Source organism: Falco biarmicus, chromosome 7 (assembly GCF_023638135.1).
Source record: "Falco biarmicus isolate bFalBia1 chromosome 7, bFalBia1.pri, whole genome shotgun sequence".
NCBI lineage: Eukaryota > Metazoa > Chordata > Aves > Falconiformes > Falconidae > Falco > Falco biarmicus.
The window spans coordinates 3,358,903-3,376,510 of NC_079294.1; the positions used below are offsets into that span (position 1 = coordinate 3,358,903).

Below are 17,608 nucleotides of genomic sequence, written 5' to 3' on the forward strand. Positions count from 1 at the left end.
GGTCAAATTTCCATGGCTGCAATAATTATCTTTGCATCCTCTGTACCTTGGAAGTATCTTAGAACAGACAAAGTCTTTTGAATTTCTGGCATTTAAGTGACAGCCTAAGGTATTTGATGTAGCGTTTCTGATGCATTCTGATGTAGCGTGTTTAATTTTTCCTCTTAGGCTTTAATATTCTGATCTGGAGCCGGAAGGAGATGGTGGCCAAGAAGCAAGAACATCTTTTGAAAGCCATGACAGAACAGGGGATTGGAAGCTGGAGTTGGTCCAGACGTGGAGGGCAGAGGCAAGCAAACCCTGGGACAAGCAAACTCAAAGCTAACTTACTGTCTTGGGAGCTGGAGGAGACGAGAACAAAAAGCAGTAATTCTAAATCACAGGGAAGGAAGCGAAAAGGGAAGGATCTAGAGAACTGATTTAGCTTTTTTATCCTTTCTGGATCACAGGGTACAAATTCAGTGTTGGCGATGGGCAGTGTAAGCTGTGCAGGGCATTAGACTTCTTTGTCCTTCCTCCCTGGATCTGATATTCCTTCCCTGATTCTCTTTGCTTTCCCTTCTAGCGAGTTGTGTCAGTACTCAGTTCTTCCTCCAAGTGGAGTTACCACCCATTTTCTGAGGCACTAGGAAAACTTCAAAGATATTCGCAGACCGTGCTGAAGTTACTGCTTCCAGCCTGCCACATCTGCTTGTCACCACTTGTCAGAGGTTGCCGTCTCCTGTAGCTGGCTGCAGAGCAGCTCGCGACAGGGTCCCCAGCCCGTTGTAGTCACACTGAGCTGAGAAACGCTTTGCTGACAAGGGTAATGTCCTGGAAAGGTTGAATGTCACAGGGGCGATGGGTAGCTTGGGTAGCCTAGGGAACACCAGCCTCTCCCATATGCAAGCTTCTTGGAAAACATGTGTCTGTCAGGACCGCAGGCTTGGCCTGTTAACTAGATCACCAAGAACATGATGCTGTCGGAGCTCTTTACCTGCTGCACAGGGTGCCAGGGCAGCATGGAGCTGGGAACCTGCCTCTAGTTTCTGTTTTCAGAGCTCTAGGCTTTTTCTTGTCACTGGTCAGGTAATTTTTTTCACCCATGCCTGCGAGCTTCAGAATGTTGGCTAAAAGTGTTGTAAAAAGCAGCAATGAGGAATTCCTTCCGAACACCCCTGCTCAGAGCCAAATCTCAAGACTGCTGTTAAACTAAAAAGTTTTGCTTTTTCTAGTTTGTTTACAAGGCTGCCTGGGGCCTTGCTGCTGTCCCAGAGGTTGGTGGATAGGACAGGCTCCAGGCCTGCTCGGATTTTCCATGTTCACTTTTATAGTTTCGCAGTATTGATATTAAATAAAGTTTTGTACTAAACTAAATCCTTTGATATACAGAGTGGCTGCTTTGAGCATTCTGCTGCACTGCTTTTGGGTGTGGGGAGAAGTTGTAGAGCTTTCTGCAGGAGGGCTGAGACCCACAGCACCGGTGGCAATACCAGTTGTAGTACTGTCTGCAACGGACCCTTCCAAGCTGGCGGGTTGCATTTTAAGCTGTATCTGCACATGGCTGCTACAGTCAGAACCAGCTTCTATCAATTCTCCCCCCGCTGTAAGTGGGATTGTACAGGAGGGAATCAGTGAGGGGATACACTGCAGTAAGCTCTGCCTGTTTTCCAGCACTGGGGATGCTGGTGCGAGCCCTGTGAACTCTTGGAGAAGAAGAGGAGTAGCGTTCAGTGTGAATTTTATTTTAATAATGAAATGTATTGGAACAATTACAGAAGGTCATTCACAGTCAAAATGTCTAAATCATCATAGAAACCTTTTCCCTGTGTGTGCAAAATCTGCTACCTTTAAAAATTACAGGTCTGGTCCTCTTAAATGCACTATTACCTCTTTCTTGTGCCTGTTCTCACAGGCAGTGGCTTTTTCTTTATGACTGTCTTGATGTGCAGGAGACTGAGATTGTATCTCCAGAGGACAAAAAGGTGAGGAAGATGCTGAGACCAGCAAGCTGCTTCTGCTTATTTTAGAGTTCCCATGCTGGGAGATGCCGATTATGGTGTAGGGAAAAGTCCCCACGGTACTCCATAGGGGGAAGAAAAGGAAACGTCTGTAACCTAAGGACTGGCTTCTGCCGCCAAGAGGGGAAGGGAACTGCACAGAAAGGGAAGCAAAAGTGGGAAGTGAATGTGCAGCATCACCATCTGAAGAGCCTGTGCTTCTGGTGCCTGCTGCAGTCTACTTTTCTGCCAAAAGCTGCAAGGCAGGTGGTGAGCACTTGGCATCAAGTTCCCCGCAGCAGCTGTAGCGTGCACAGAGGGGCCAGCCTGGAGAAAGGATCACGCTTTGGACAAAAAGCCAAAGCGTGGCAAATAATGGGATCCACAGTCACCTGCAGACTCTAACCCTTAATGGTTTTTTGTTTGTCGTCCGTCCAGTAGGGAAGATAGGAAGAAAAACTACAGAACTTGGCATTTGATCTAGTCTTAGGTAAAGAGCTCTGCTACATCTCTTTAATTACAGCATAAAAACCTTCTGCTAGTAAAGCATCTTCCTTGGGCTCACAGCTGAACTGTGGGCTGCCTGCAGCACTCGACAGTCCCTGTAATAGGTACTGGAGGTTCAGAGGCGGGGAAGTCAAATCCAAAGGCTGAATCTTTACAGATAGGGCCAAGGTTTCTTATCTACGGGGACTCCTTTCTAGAGCCAACATTACACAAGAAATTGGGTGCAGGTTTGCTATGATCCCAGGAATTAATCTCTCTGATGAAGCTCTTTGAGCTTCTTCGGATCATACGTAACCTACGCTGAGCTGAGTCCTAGAACCTACTGCCAGGTTTTGAATCTTGTCCCGATTCCAGGCCAGTCCTCTCTTGAACCACAGTGTAAGGAGGGGGGAAAAAAAAAGACCAGTTGCCAGCAGCAACTACTTGGCAGTGACCTCAAGAAACCCTTTCCACTGTCTGCCACCATCTGCAGCAGTTCCCTCTGCATGGACAGCAGGTGAGTCTCGGTGCATCGTTGACGAGCTGCACCCTCTGCTCCAAGCCCAGCCTTCCTACCATCACCAACCCAATGGCTTGACAGAAAAGCACTCGAAGCGCGCTGACACTGAAGAGACGCACCTCCTGACTGCAGTGGATGTGGCAGCTGAGGGGGGCACGTGCCCCTCTGCCGCAGTCATGGTGAGTGGTAACATTCACAATCACTTGAAAGGAGGAAAACTTGACCAGCTCCAACTGGCCATGTTGGGAATCCCAGACTAGGTAGGCTGTACGGGGACTGGGGGCACCACGCAGTGTACTGGCTTCAGAATTACGGTGTCATTTCCATCAGAGGAGCTCAGGTCTCTGTCTCTGGGATGTCACCTTTAGAAAACATTCAAAAATCAAGTCCAGCTTCATTCTGGGAAGCAATGGCCAAAGGAGAAGAACGCTCAGTAAATGAAGGTGCCCAGTGATCCTCCGGGGTGAGGCTGCTCCCTCCTACTGTCTGGGAAGGAGTTGCAGCAACTTTCAGGCCTGCTCTTCTCCCTCGTTGGAAACGTGCCGGTAACCGGGGGGCTGAGACTGTATGCGAAAGAGTATAGTCAAGAGGAGGATTATAAGGAGAAGGAGAATGGATCCACACACAGCCAGACCCACAAACAGTTCTGCAAGGAAGAAAACAAGTGGTCAACAGGGTATCGACCAAGCTTTCCCCGTCTGCCGTGCTCTGCTCCAGCCTGGGCTCACCTGTGTCGTGCATGCTGCCTGCCACCTGGCATTCCTGCTCCCAGTCCTGGGGAACAACAGGATCGGTGAGTTCCAAGAACCTTTGCAGTGGGCATTTATGCTGGCAGCCAGGGATTGTCAGTGGGAAAGGTTCTTTCCCACTCTCGTTCCGGAAAAACATCTCCACGGAGAAGTTACTGAAAAAAACCCACAGCTAGATGTTTGTTTGGTTTTTTCTCCAGCTGAAGTCATCCCTTCCCAAAAACTTAGTGTGCACACCCTTTCCTTTATTTTGGTGGTAGTTTTCCTCCTAAGAGTCTGCCACTAGGAGCAAGATTGCATCCCCCTAGGGTGGAGCCTAGCCTAGGTGTCTAACCCTTGAGGTGAAATCACAGCAGATGTCTTTACTGCAGCCCTCACCCATCATCCTCTTGGTACAGCTCAAATAAATGACATGAGGCGTATGGTGCTTGAATCTTGTTGTAGACATCTAGAGCCATCTGCAGTGCCACAAGTGTGGTGTCATGCTGAGAAAGAGGGAAAAAAACCAAATCAGTCACCCTTACGGATGTGGCAGGGCAGCTCAGACCATAACAGACAGGGCTGTGCCGAGGGGATGTCACCTCTGTGACTCCCATCTGGAGGAAGGGAGAGGAACTGTACAGCTAGCGCCGTGATCTGTGAGGGTGCCAGAGAAGGGGAGGAAGTGAAACACAGCCGTATATATCCTGCATTGTTCTTTAAGAATTGATATGTAGGGAGGAACGTGGGAGAGACGCTGGACTTTCCAGTCAGGAGGCTGCCGGGAAGGAGGGGATGACTCCGCATCTACACTGCTGAACCATCACATCCATAAGCACCCCCACATCCACCAAATAAATACAAAGTCTGCCAGTCTCATTCACAAGCCTCAGCTAACGGGAACAAAGTGCAGGGTGGGAATTTTCCTCAGGGGCCCCAGAGGAACGATGCCAGAAACTGCACATCCCACCCAGCCAGAGGCAAAGATGCACGTCTTGATCCTGCATGGGCTGTAGAGAAGGCAGAAAGGGGAAGAACTATCACCAAGCCCCTGTGAAGAGGAGATGGGTAAAAGGTAGCCCCCAAGCTCTGACTTACCGCTGAATACACAAGTAGTTTCAGGTTCTGGTGGGCAGAAACATTTGCTGCTTTTGTTAGGTTTTTCCTTATGTGACCCAGCAGGACCCCTGAGGAAAGGGAACAGCTGGTAAGAGGCAAAAACTAAACAGCAGCAGGAAGCTCCCTCCCCGGTGCACTCACCGCCTTGCAGACGAGCTTTTTCTACCCGACTGTGGATCCCAAACAGAAATTCAAAACCGAAGTCTTTAAGTTGCCTCAATTGAGTCATGACATCTGGTGTCGCCCATACAGGCAAATCCATTTTGTGTGCTTGCTAGAAAGAGAAACAGAATACTCATCTGCAGGTAGCACGGATCGCAGGTTCATCAGAGAATGGGAGTCCTACCCATACTGCTACTCATTTCTTATGTTAGTTTAAGTATGTCCCTTTCCTATTTATGCTTCTGTCCTCATGCTGCAGTGCTGCATACAAAGAATATATGATGTGGGGTGTAATGTTGTTTCAGAAACTACTTCATATGAAGCATAAAGATTAAAATCTAGGAGCTACATTTCTGTGAAAGCACAACTGGAGTGCAGGGCTATGTCGTAACACCAGTAACAGTAATCTTAGGGTGTTTACATGAGGCTGATTCTGCCCTGCAGATGGCATGCAGTGGAAAAAAAAAAAAAAAAAAAGAAAAAAAAGGTAAGTGAGAAAGCACCAGCTCAAGGTTGCTGGTGTACCTGCAGCATGGTTTCCCCAGAGGCTCTGAGGGCCACTGAAGGATACTGGAGAAAGTCAGCAAGCGCTCTGCAGATGTAACACTGGGATGCACCACTGGCAAAGCCCCAGTACTCAAACCCAGAATACATAGAACTGGGAACCAAGAGAAGAATTTGCTTTGCAGCCAACCCATTACAAGAAAAGACTAGTTACACTGACAGAAAAAACAGCAGTTGTGGTTCCCTGGCATTACTCGGGGCAATTTTCTAGGCCACATCCCACTAAACTGCCAGCAGATGAGGCTGAATATCCTTAAGGGCCCATTCTGTCTGAGTGGTTTGGAGAAACTCCCACCAGCAACTTAAGACATTGAGTTAGTTTTTTATTAATTTAAAAAGAGAACAGCTAGTAAGTTCAGCTGTTTCTTGGACTTTTTTTATCTCCTCCATCCAGATGGCAGAATGAATCTAGTGGCTCGGGTGAGAAACACAATCCTTCTCTTCAGGGCACCGTTTGTACGGGTTAGAAAAAAAGGGGGAAGCCCAAAGCAGCTGAAGAGTCTGATCAGCCTAATGGTATAGTTTTGAAGTAAAACTCCCCTTCCTCAGAACATTCTGCTTCCATTTGGGGGCAGCAAGCTATTCTCCAAGTTCTCTGGGGTTACAGTGATTTGTCAGCTGGCCTTCCATGCCCAATTTGCAAGCTCATCAAGCAACTCTTGAAAATGAAGAAGATTTGAAATTCTTGATCTCTCTGACCAAAAGATTTTTTGTTGCTGACAGAAGTTGCTTCACTGTGATTGTTACAAGATGGGAGATCAGGTTTGTGATACAAAGGGCAAATTTACATAGTGCAATGCAGCTCTGGACTGGAATATTCTCAGCTTGCAGCAACTCAAGCTGCTACTTCACATAGCAACGTGCAATTCCATGCAGATTTATCTTTTCTGTCCCCAAAGTAGTCCCCACCCTTGCATACCACTGCCAGTAAGCTAAGCAGTCTTGCGCCTCCACAGAATTAGCATGAGACAGCATCAAAACACCTGGGTTTACTGCTTCTTCCACAATTAGCTAGTGTGACAGGAAAGATCTCTCCAGTTTCCTTCATTGTGCTGTTTCGTTATATACAAATAAACCTGTGTGCAACAACTGTAAGTCTCCTGGATACATGACCTTTGCTCTAGCGTTATCACAGCACAACTAGCTTGATTTGGGATTTTGTTTTAGCCTTCAGGAGATGTGCTTTCAACAGAACTCCACGCGCATATAGAGTTTGGTGCCCCACCCAGGCAGTAGAAGGGTGACACCAGTCTCTACAGTCTTTCTCTGGCAAAGGACTTTATAATAGGTCAAAAACCAGATTGGGTGAACCCTACTTAACCTAGAAGACCATTCTTTTCTTTTAGACATGGCACTAACAGAAGCACAGAAAGAAAAGCAATTGATCTAAAAGCAAGAGACAGGTAGAGATAGAACCAGGATTAGTCCTAATTTATGCTCCCAACTTAAATCATAAAGTTAACATTTCTTTGGTTTCCAGAGATCTTGTTTCTACCTAACTGAACTCAGTCCTGTTCACAGAGACTAAAGGTTTCGGATTGCGGTCATTTTCTAGTGACTTTCCAAAGAAGTATTTATTATTCAGGTGGGACTTTTTCTGGCTCTGGCACGATATATATCTAAGCTACAAAGTGGGAGGTTATAGGTTGCAAAAGCAGGTAACCCCGGGCACATGTCTCTAGTGAGTAGAAACTTATTATTCTGAAATTAGAACATTACTTCTAACCATTGGGTGGGAATGGTGAAAAGTTGTTTTATGGGATTTTGCAAAATAATTCTCTACCAAATCCAGTGAGTCCTAAAGACCTAATTCGCATGGCTGTATGATGATGGCGAAACTTACTTCACAGAACAGCGTGTCATACACACTCCAAACAGACTCCAGAGAGACATCCCGGATCCCAGTCTCATTTGCCACCATCTGCAGGAATTGCTGTAGGTATGAGAAAAGAGAAAGGCCTTCAATTTTCTGATCTCATACCGTATCTCATGTGCAGGCATTCCTGCCCTTTTCTCAGAGCTCTGATTATACAGAAGTGATAATACTTTAACTACGAGCCTAAGACCACCTTATCTCATGCAAACAGTCACTTACCCAATTCTCTTTGGTCTTATTTATGTATTCTGCTGAGTGCCGTGTTTCATTCTGTAGCTGTTCATACCGCGGACAGGGGGTCAAAGGAAACTTCAGTAGCTGGGCAGAGACAACAAGAGCAGCTAGGTCACCGAGAAGACTGAAGTACAGCATTTGCAGTCAACACACGCATCTGTAGTGAAACCCTGACTAGCAGGATGCATCTATAAACAGCCTCAAGTACCGCCTTCTAACATACTCCAGATCGTGTGTGGTCCACGGAGGTGTCGCGGCTAACATGTTGAGCGAACACGGCCTCTGAATTCTTGCCTTGTTCTCAGAACAACCTCTACAAGGTAGGTCCCAGAAGAAGTGCAAGACAACGTGAATCAAGACCGAAGCAAAGACTTTTGGAGAAGTCAGCAGAATATACCACTTGAGTAGTCAGTACATATCCCTGAGACTAACTTACCCTTTCAGCTGACTCGGGCACCGTGTGCACAGGGATAGGCTGCCAGGAGATGTTAGGGTTGAAGATCTGTTGTCCCTCTGGGGGATACAGGCCTGCCAGATTGGCCTCCGCACTCATCAGCGTCCGATCATAGTCTGTGCTGCGGATGAAGATCTGCCAGGAGAGGGACAGCACACCATTAGTAACGCTGCTATAAGTGGTGACGCTTGGACGCAGGACGATACACTCACTGAGGAACATTGCCAAGCGCCCTGCAGCTGCTCACGGACAACGGGATAACCGGAGTTGAAGTGACTGAACCTGTAGATGTCGGCCTCGGCAAAACTGTAAGGACGGTCACAAAGACAAATTGGTGCATGATACCGGAGCGGTCTGTTCTGCACCAGTGGGATAGCCAGATGCACTGGGCAGAGGTTACGGGGAGAAAGGAGTCTGAATATGAGGAAGAGTCACAGAAGAGCAAGACAGAGATGCATCTAACGATGGGCACAGATAGGAAATGTGCTATATTTACAGAGCAGGACTGGGGAAAATTACTGCATTCAGTTCTCGGTTCTAGGAACGACCTGCTGTGCTCATGAGAAAAAGTGGCTTCTCCAGGCCTCGGTTTTTCCATCTAAGAAATGAAGACAAGAGTGATCTAACCAACAGGAGAGAAGAAAAGGGGGAGCTGGGGTTTGTTTGATCATTGTGGGCTCTTGGGATTAATGGGCCAAGGCTTATCATTCTGGAGCTCAGAGAGAGATAGATCTGAGCCAGAAAACAAGAGAAATGAGAAAAATAGATGAGTTCAGAAGGTCAAAATAGCAAAATTTTGGTACCTGTGCACTGAAAACAGTTAGGGGGAGACTGGAGAGAAACCAGTGAAAAAAACAAGAGGAACACATAGGGAGTCATGAAAGAATGTCCTAGGAAACAGCATGTTGAATCTGAAACAAGAATAAAAAGCCAGAAGACTGAAATACAATGTCAAGATTGTTTTGGGGTTTTTTTTTTTTTATGTTAACTGAGTAGAGAGAAACATAAGAAAAAATACATATGCTCACTCTGTATGGCATCTCCCATGTGAAGTGTATCTCAAAACCTGGCAGTCATGAGGGGGGGCAAAAAAAAAGTCTTTTCTCTGACAATTTCTACCCACTTTTACCTCTTAAATGTGGCTTGAAAACAACTGACCCTGTACTCACTGGACAGGATTGCTTTCATCCTCGGTAAACTCTGAAGAAATAGAAAGGAAGTATTTTAAAAGATAAGGATCTAATTCTAGAAGCGTTGTAAAAACCAATTAAGCCCTAAGTGTACATGCTTTCTTCAGCACCTTTTGCCAGGGCTCCAGCTTGTCGCTGAGTCAGGTGACAGATGGTTACATGGTGTCACCCAGAGGCAACATTTCTTATAAGGGAGGTTGCTCAACTTGAGCAGGGGTTTGGGCTTGGTTAGCAGAACAGCCTTTGTTTGCATATGCTTTGGTTTGTTTTTCCCTTCCCAAGGAAGAGAAAGAAAACAGTTTCAGCTGGCAAAAGCATTACAAGAGCAAAGTATGTTTGGAAAGGAACTACTGAGGAAGGTTAAAGGATCTGTGTTTGAGCTGACGCTGGAAATTTTGTTGACGAAGCAAATGTCAAAGAAGGGATGTAATCTGAACTATGACAAGCTGGGTGTTTACTGGGGAGCCCAAAAAGGGGGGAAATAGAGACAAAATTGTAAGGGGATTCTCAGTTTCCCCTATCTGATCAATCACCCAAAGTGAGCTCAGATAAAGTAACTGAACCGATGCAGAGCCAGTTGTGAGACAAGGGGTCTTGACTGCCCGCTGTCCATCTGAACCATGTGCGTGCCTCTCTTCACAGCACTTGCTCATGTTCTGGTTGACTCACACCTCTTTGATCGACCAGCAGGGGTATTTGGGGAGATTTTCCTTACTTTCTTTGATCTTTCAAATTTCCCCCTGTGCTTAGCACATGGTTCCACAAGGGCTCTGTAAATTTTAAATAAAAGGAACATGCCAGTTTCACAAGGTCTATTATAAAGTGTAGCAACATCCAAGAGACAGAAAGGAAAACTAATAGCTTTGGGGGACTGAAGCTGTTGAGACTTTACAGGTGGAAACAAGTGAGAGGCTCACTTCTGGTTAGGCAGTACTGCGTATATGGACAGAATCCCATGGGATTGTACCTGATGTGCACTGGGGAGGGCTGGGCAAACGCAGGTTGCATTCTTGTCAGCTGATATCACACACACAAAAAAATCTCACAATCTCGAGTAAGAAACAAGTATCAGGAACAACACAGCAGCCCTGGTTTGCTCCCTTGGCTTGAGCAGGCGGCTGCCAGTCTCACAGCGGTGCTGTTGCGGCGCGGCTGCTGCCCGCCCCCCATCCCCCCCGACAGCCGGGGCCGCCCTGAGGCGCTGCCGCTCCGTTCCCCCGGCCCCGGCCCGGCTCCCCACCGAGCCCGCGCCCGGCCTGTCTTCTCCAGCTCGGCAGCCTGCGGTGGGAACGGGCCGGGAAACAAAAAACACTTCAGAGACGAAGCGCGGCGCCGGCGTTTCCCCTCCGAAAGAAGCCGCCCGCGGCGCTGCCCGCCCGGGCCCTCGGGCGGCACGGAGCGCCCTTCCCCGCCGACACTGACCTCCAGCCGCCGGTACGTGCTGCTGAGGAAGCCACGGTAACGCCGCCGCAGGGCCTGGCCCAGCTCCCACTGCTGCCGCATCCCCACCTGCAACGGCACGGCACGTTACCGGCGGCCCCGGCCCCGGCCGGCCCCCGCCCGCCGCGGCCCCCGCCGCACCTGCGTGAGCTGCCCGAAGCCCTGGGGCCAGGCGGCCTCCTGGAAGGGGTCCCGCGGGTAGGCCTTGATGGGCGAGCGGTCTCCGTGCCGGTACACCTGCGGGCGGCACCGCGTCACACCGGGCCCACGGCCCGGCCCGGCCCGGCCGCCGCCCGCCGCCCCCCTTCCCCCTCACCAGCGTAACGAAGCGGAGGCTACGGGGCCGGGCGGGCGGCGGCTGGAGGCAGAGCGCCAGCAGGAGCAGGACGGCGCCTCCCCAGCCGCACCCCGCCGCAGAGGCCGCCATGACGCCTCCCCTCACGGCCCCGCGGAGCGGAGCGGAACGGAAGGAAGCGGACGGGGGCGCGCACGGATACAGTTCACCACAGCACAGCGGAAGCGCCGCAGAACAGGGCGCGGGGAGCCGCCTCACAGCTTCCCGCGAGCAGTGCGCCTGCGCGGCTGGGCCCGGGCGGCGGGGGCCGGTGAGGGCTGGGGCGGGGCGGCCCCGGGGGCTTCACGGCATGCTGTCCCCGCCGCCGGGCCGGGCGCCCCTCGGCCAGCCCGGCAGGCGCGGGGCGGCCCCGCAAAGCTCGGCGGGGCCGGGCGGGGAAGGGGCGGGGCCCACGGGGGGCTCCTCCCGCCGGGCTGAGGCGGGGCCTGGTGGCGGGGCGGCCCGCTCAGCCCGCCGGCCTGCTGCGGGAGCGCCGGGCCCGCCGAGGAGCCGCCGCACGGCCGGGTCGGGCCTGCCGCGGGTAACGCCGGCCCGCGGGCCGCAGCCACGCAGGTGCTGGGCGGGGGGCGGGAGCGGGGGGCTCCGCCGCGTTGCGTTCGGCGGGCGAGGGAGCGGTACCCTCGGTGCCTGCCTCGGCCGCGCCGGCTGCTGCTTTCGGGAAGGGGGGGGGTTCGCGGTGTTCTCGCGTCGCCCGGCGGCTCCCGGGTAAAGCCGTAACGGGTGACGCTTGGGCTCGGGGATCCCTCCCAGGCCGGACGGCTCCGTGACAGCAGCAGGGGACGTGCGGGCGCGCACAGCGCGGCTGGGCTGCCGCCGCGGGTCCTTAATCGTCTCATCCCTTGAGCCAGCCTGAGGGTGGCTCCGCTGCCGCCGCTGCTGCCCGCGGCTCCGGGCCCTCTCTCGGCTCTGTGCCCCCGCGGCAGTCTCCGTGCTGTGCGGGCCGGCCAACCGGTGGGGAAACCCGGCCTCTGCCGCCCCGCTGGGTCCTTGGCCGGGGATCCGTCAGGTGCCATTTAGAGGGAAAACTCACGGGTGGCCAGGCGAGTTGTGCGCTGTGTAGCACTACTCTCCACCTGCGAGCGCTGGAGGCAGGTAGTTCCAGGGCTTCCCAGCTTTCCTTTTCTTTTTTACGGAAGGACGGAAACACGGCACCGGTGTTCGCAAAGAAATCTTGGAGTCGTGAGGCCCAGTGGCTCAAACCCCGTCTCGTTTGTATGTGTTTATTTGCTCGAAGCTTTGCGGCCTTAGCAAGCTAGGCGTGTAATGTCTTAGAGCGCTGAATTATTTATGAGGCAAGGGGTTATTGCCAGCGCAGGCTGGGTGTAATGCACAAAGTTCAGCAGGATGGAATAATGCGTTTAATTTGCTCGTGCTCGAATGCGTAGTGCGTTTCAATTAACGCTATTTCTTGTCTCTAGGAACGCACGAAGTTGTGTTATTTTTTGCTGACGCCGTGCCGCTTGGGGTTCTTGCTGGGAAGAAAAGGTTCTGTGCGGGCAGAGACGGGGCGTCGTGGCTGCGGGGACCTGCGGGTCTGTCGCCCTCCCGCCGGTTTTGCGCCTCCCGGAGCGGAGGCTGCGGGCTGGGACGAGCGTGGGACAAGGCGCTGAACGCGCCCGTGGGCCGCCGTTCCGGTGACCCGTCATTAGCAGGCAGGGTTTAATTGCGATGACCTGGGGGTGGTGGTGGGGGACGGGACAAGCGGCCTCCAGCCCCCACGCGGCCTCACGGGGGGCGGGGCCGGCGGCGCCTGCACGTGACGTGGGGCTGCGCCACGCGTGACATCACGGCAGCTCCGCCGGGAGCAGCGCGGGGCCCGGCCGGCCCTCCTGCCGGCAGCCGGGGCACCGGGGCCGCGCCGGTAACGGGCCTCCGCGGTTCTGGCGGTGGGGGTGGCGGCCGCCGCCTCGTGCTGCCCGGCCGCCCCGCGTGGCCGTGACTCGCAGCGGGTCTCCGGGCTGGAGGGCACTGGAAGGAAGCGGGGCGGCGGCGGCCTGTTCCCCGGGGTCGGCCCGGGGCTCGCTGCCTGGCGCGGTGAGGGGCCTGCCGGCTCGGGCTGGCGGGGCTTGCGTAGTCGCAGCGTTGGAGGGAGTCCCTCCGCTAAAGGGAGCGGGGAAGGGGCAGCAGCAGCGGATGGAGGGATGCAGCAAGTTTGCACAGGCGTTTAGGGAGGGGGTACCGGTTACTTGTGGCTGTTACCATGACCGGATTTCTGTTTGCTGTCTCCAGAGATGCTGTCAGGTGCAGCATGGAGTTGCTTACTTGCTTTGTGGTAACTTGTTGGCTTTCCTCTTCCCTCGTCTCCTCCACTCAGCTCTGTGTTTCTCTGTCTCGTGCACCTTTGCATATTGTCAACCCAGTTTGTGAGCTTTCTAGGGTGCAAAGCTGGCTCCGCAACTGTCAGTGTGCGTGGGGCCGTTTAAAGGTAACTTTGGTGATGACTCTTTGTTGTGCCATTTCACTGATGCTTGTTGTGTGAAGGTCTGCAGATTTGCCGAGACAGGTATTTTGTCATGGGCTGGAAGCAAACCTTGGATCTCTGGTGAAAGAGAAATACTTTATCTCCTGAAACTTCATCCCTCTGTTGTCTTTTTCCTGAAGGGACAGCTGGGCCCTTCACTGCAAGGCTTTTTTGAGGGAGTCTCCAACACGTGAGTTTCTGACTAACTGTTTGGTTCATTGCGTGTCAGCCAGTTTCTGGCTATGACTGCAGGTTATGTTTGTAGGGAAGAGTCCTCATAGGTCTGGTGTTCATTCCAAGGTACTTGAGGACAGAAGAAAAGCTGTTTTTTGCTTCATTTATTGAGTGGCAGACTTGGTTTGTGGAGTAAGTGGGTCTTAATCAAGACTTAACCCCCCTGCCGAAGTATAAATAGAAAAAAATATCTTATCATTTAGTTAGGGAAGCAAATGCAGGTTGAAAATGTCAGCCAAGCGTTGCTGAGCTCAGCCTTTCTTTCCTTTGGGCTGTGGAAAGAGGGCATTGGACGCGGTATGCATTGTGCCAGGACAGATAGAGTTTGGCCTTGCTGTGCTTCTCTGCTATCGCATCTGTGGCACGGTCACCAGGTCACTGCTGCAGCAAGACTTGTGAGGGCAAGCTGACTGGCTTCCTGGTGTATCACCTTTTTGAAATCTAGTGCTGAATTCAATGCTGTTTCTTTCTCATACATGCATATGCACCCATGCGTCCCTCTTCGTATGGGAAGGCCAGCATTTGCAGGAGAAAAGCAAGGGTGAAAATAATTAACAACCTCCTCCCTCCCTCCCGCTCCTGCAAAATAAAAGGTGGGGGGAATAAACCTAAACCAGCCTCGAGTAGGACAGAACATGGGTTGTTGCGGAGCTGCTTGGGAGTTCTGTAGCTGTTGGAGGAAACCTGCAGCTACTTGTATTGTGAAGGGATGCAAGGAGAAGTACCATAGTAGGGACTACATATATAAATTGCGTAATCTAAAAAAGAAATAGGAAACTTTATCACAGATTTAGCGTGTCCTGGCTGTGTGCCTTGGATTACCGTTGATAGTTGTTTCCAGTTACTGCTGCCGCAGCTCTGCGCCTTGTCAGCATGTTTCCTTTACCAGCTGGCTGGGCAGTGAGGAGGCAGGCAGAGGGTGCGCAGAGCAGGCATGCAGCCATACAAGTGCAGAGCGTGATTTTGTTGCCTTATCCTGATCTCACACCTGCAGGAAGAGTTGTGTTTCCAGTGTGTTAAAGTGCATTTGATTGCTGTGACTTTCGCCCCTGCCCCCCCCCCCCCCCCCCAAGAAAGATGCTTTCCCTAGGATTAGTCGTTACAACTCAGTGTGCTCATTCTGCAGTAAACGGAAGGAAAAATTTTTTGCTGCTGTTAAATATTTGATTAGTGGTGATGGTCTCAGACCTCAAAAGTCATGTCTCTTGTAATTAGATCTGGTCCGTGATTGTATGGCTATCAAGACTGACTGTTTTCAAAATGTTAAGTTTTGAATTTAAGGTCTTTAACTGTTGCTGTTTTTCCAAAGTTGTGTTCCCATCTGCCCGGGGAAGAGTATAGAATATAATGTGCTTTGTCTTGAATGCATTGAAGGATGATGTTGCTTTCTGCTCTGGAAGCAGCTGCTGTGAAAGTCTCATTGTTGCAGATGTGTGGGTCTTTGCATGTTGAATAGGAAAGCTTATCAGACTGTGTTTCATTCTCCACCCCCTACCCCACCCCCACAAAGTAATAAGATTTACAGACCTGACAATCTTTGAGAAAAATCAGTGTTTCCGAACTGAAGTGAAAACCTGTCATGGGTGTCCCAGTCCATGGCAGGGGGGTGGAGCTAGGTGAGCTTTAAGGTCTCTTCCAACCCAAACCCTTCTGGTTCTGTGCAAAGATACCTTGTTTCATTGTGGGAAAATGTTCTGCTGGTCTACAGTAGGATGTATTGTGTTACCTGGTTTTCCTCACAGCCTAATAATTTAGGAAGGCAGAATCCCATCCTCTTGGCTATTGAAACTGTCTTCGTGGGAAGGAACTTCATTTTAGAAGGGAATTCAGGGGAATGTGTCCTGCTGACAGGTGCAGGTCTGCATTTAGGCTGCAAACAGGTTGAACTTGGTCACTAGATCATACTTCTGCTAATATAAAAGTACGACATTTGACTTGGCATTTTCATGGCACTTACAGCAGCTAGAAGCTGTGTTGTAGTCAGTTTGGGTTTGAGAGTTGTGTATAATATTGTTAAATTACATGAGGCTGGCGGTGTTCTGGCAGATCTTAAAAATTTCTCTGTTAGAAGTGGTATGATGGGTTACTTCAGCAGTCCTGTGTCATTTTTGTTCTGTGACTTCCTGCTCAGGACAAAATACCTTTTATTGATTTTTTTGGAGCATAGACAAATTCCTTTCTTGTGTCCTCACTAAAAAGGAGACGCCCCTGGAGTCAGCGTAGGTTGCAGTTTTAGGTCTGGAGATCTCTAAACCAGATTTCCTGTAAAGCAAAATTACTTGCTTTATTGAGTGTCAAAAAGAAAATATTAAGATGATATACTCAATTTCGGTATAATTTCATAAACTGCTTTGAATTTTACATTGTCAAGCTTTTTTAACTGTCTTGTTTGGGGAGGGTGAAGGCTAAGTGCACAAAGGAGAGCAGAGCACTGCAGATGTTCCAGTATGTTTAAGGGAGGGGAAAAAAACCTAAGTGTTTATTTAGTGGGAAGTTGGTGAAGAAACGAAGAGAACAGCGGTGGAGAATGAGAAATCTAACTCTTGTTTTGAACAGACCAAAACTAGTGCCTGTAGGATGAAGTAGGAGAGCTATCTCGTGGGATGTGAGGATTGAAGCAATTTAAAAGCCATGCTGCAGAGTCAGGTTGTATTGTGAATGCATAGAAACCTCTGTGAGATGTAAATAAAAGTTGTTAGGTGAGTATCAGACTGATTGTTAAAGCAGATGACTGAGAAGAGAGTAGGTGTCTCCTGGCATGGAAGGGTAGTTTATCTTAAGGTTTTAAAAAAGTACTGGCAAGTGTACTTGTAAAATTTCTTGACACTAACTGGGCATGGAAGTTGTGTCGTCCCTCCCTCGAGGGAGAGGGGCAGTCTTGGCTCGATGGTTCTACTGTGACTATGAAGCAAACAAGGTTAATTGATTTAAATCAAGGCTTCCCACTTGCTGATTTAAATCATGATTAAAGTCAGTGATTTAAATAGTTCATATAAACTTTGTTTTGCATTTGATGCTTTCTTAAGAGGAAGATTTACTCTAATTGGTTAGGCTCATCTATTATTCTTGCTAAACAGGATGATACAATGTTTCTATATGCAGCCATTTGTGCTATTGTATCACAGTAAGTCTTTGCTTTAGAAAATGGTCATTTTTATTTACTAGGTGGGTAATTTCTTTCCTCACGACGTGTACAAAACTGCATTTGAATAAAAAGGTCAAATACACATTTTTTTTTAATAATTAGAGTATAATCACAGGCTGTATACATAAGAGAAAACATGCTGGCGTGTGTGCTGTTAAAACTGGCGTATTTTAACAGTGTAGTGTTATCTGTACTTAGCAAAATGAACTGGTTGTTTTTGGTCATTGTGTCCTTCCAGATCTTAGAATGAGCATAACTCATCCTCCCTTGTCCTGTTTTTATTCAGAGATTGGAGGAGAGAAACACCTCCCCCCAGTTTTATGCTGCCTCCCCCAGCTTTGAGTGAACTCAGCTAATTTAGTAAGTGAATTGAAAAAAACCCTAATCTTTCTGCCTTTTTAAGAAAGATTTGTATGGTACTTCAGTGGATTCTGCTTTTGCAGACTTGGTGACTTTCTCAAGTTTAGGTATTATCCTCTTTAAGCATTCTTCAGCAACCATGCGCTGCTTGGATACAGGGGGTGTGTGTTTGTTTAAATGATTGTTTTGGGCCTTATCATAAATTGTCATTAACTTACAAAATTAATTGAATGAGTGTAATCTTGAAAAACGTGTGTAAAACCCATTTAAAGGAAAAATGTTTGAAATTTAAATAGCCTTT

At 49.8% G+C, this 17,608-nt stretch overlaps 3 protein-coding genes across 13 annotated transcripts in view; 2 read left to right on the forward strand and 1 right to left on the reverse strand.

The window, feature by feature from the left end:
- DDB2 (damage specific DNA binding protein 2) overlaps window positions 1-1,356 on the forward strand; it is a 48,952-nt gene extending 47,596 nt beyond the window's left edge. For all 6 annotated transcript variants that reach the window (XM_056345290.1, XM_056345293.1, XM_056345292.1 and 3 more), the window contains one exon: window positions 169-1,356. In XM_056345290.1, the coding sequence (XP_056201265.1) occupies window positions 169-419 (251 nt within the window). In that variant the 3' untranslated portion in view covers window positions 420-1,356. The remainder of the gene's footprint in view (window positions 1-168) is intronic.
- A 347-nt stretch (window positions 1,357-1,703) lies between these two features.
- Window positions 1,704-11,201, reverse strand: ACP2 (acid phosphatase 2, lysosomal). 2 transcript variants are annotated; one of them, XM_056345299.1, is made up of 11 exons: window positions 11,069-11,201; window positions 10,894-10,989; window positions 10,735-10,821; window positions 8,105-8,257; window positions 7,654-7,752; window positions 7,402-7,491; window positions 4,974-5,106; window positions 4,812-4,900; window positions 4,113-4,219; window positions 3,714-3,889; window positions 1,704-3,548 (listed from the first exon to the last, which is right to left on the reverse strand). In XM_056345299.1, exons 1-11 carry the CDS (start codon window positions 11,177-11,179, stop codon window positions 3,361-3,363), a joined length of 1,329 nt encoding a protein of 442 aa, XP_056201274.1. In that variant the 5' UTR covers window positions 11,180-11,201; the 3' UTR covers window positions 1,704-3,360. The 2 variants fall into 2 exon arrangements, with proteins under 2 accessions (XP_056201274.1, XP_056201275.1); XM_056345300.1 differs by having other exon boundaries at window positions 1,704-3,631.
- NR1H3 (nuclear receptor subfamily 1 group H member 3) overlaps window positions 10,526-17,608 on the forward strand; it is a 31,863-nt gene continuing 24,780 nt past the window's right edge. The window contains exon 1 of one of the 5 annotated variants that reach the window (XM_056345304.1): window positions 10,526-10,746. The gene's annotated coding sequence lies outside the window, so the exon portion shown is untranslated. Of the gene's footprint in view, window positions 10,747-11,236; window positions 11,358-11,512; window positions 11,660-12,995; window positions 13,142-17,608 lie in introns of those variants that run through there. The other 4 variants (XM_056345306.1, XM_056345303.1, XM_056345301.1 and 1 more) reach the window with 4 other exon arrangements.

Excerpts from the sequence above, each read along its gene's own strand:
- ACP2 (XM_056345299.1), bottom strand. The coding sequence starts at position 11,179 with ATGGCGGCCTCTGCGGCGGGGTGCGGCTGGGGAGGCGCCGTCCTGCTC. Across the intron at positions 4,220-4,811 it reads AACTACTTGTGTATTCAGCG|CATGACACCACACTTGTGGC; the intron begins GTAAGTCAGAGC and ends CCTCTTTCTCAG. Across the intron at positions 3,549-3,713 it reads AGGCAGCATGCACGACACAG|TCTCAGCCCCCCGGTTACCG; the intron begins GTGAGCCCAGGC and ends TTTCGCATACAG.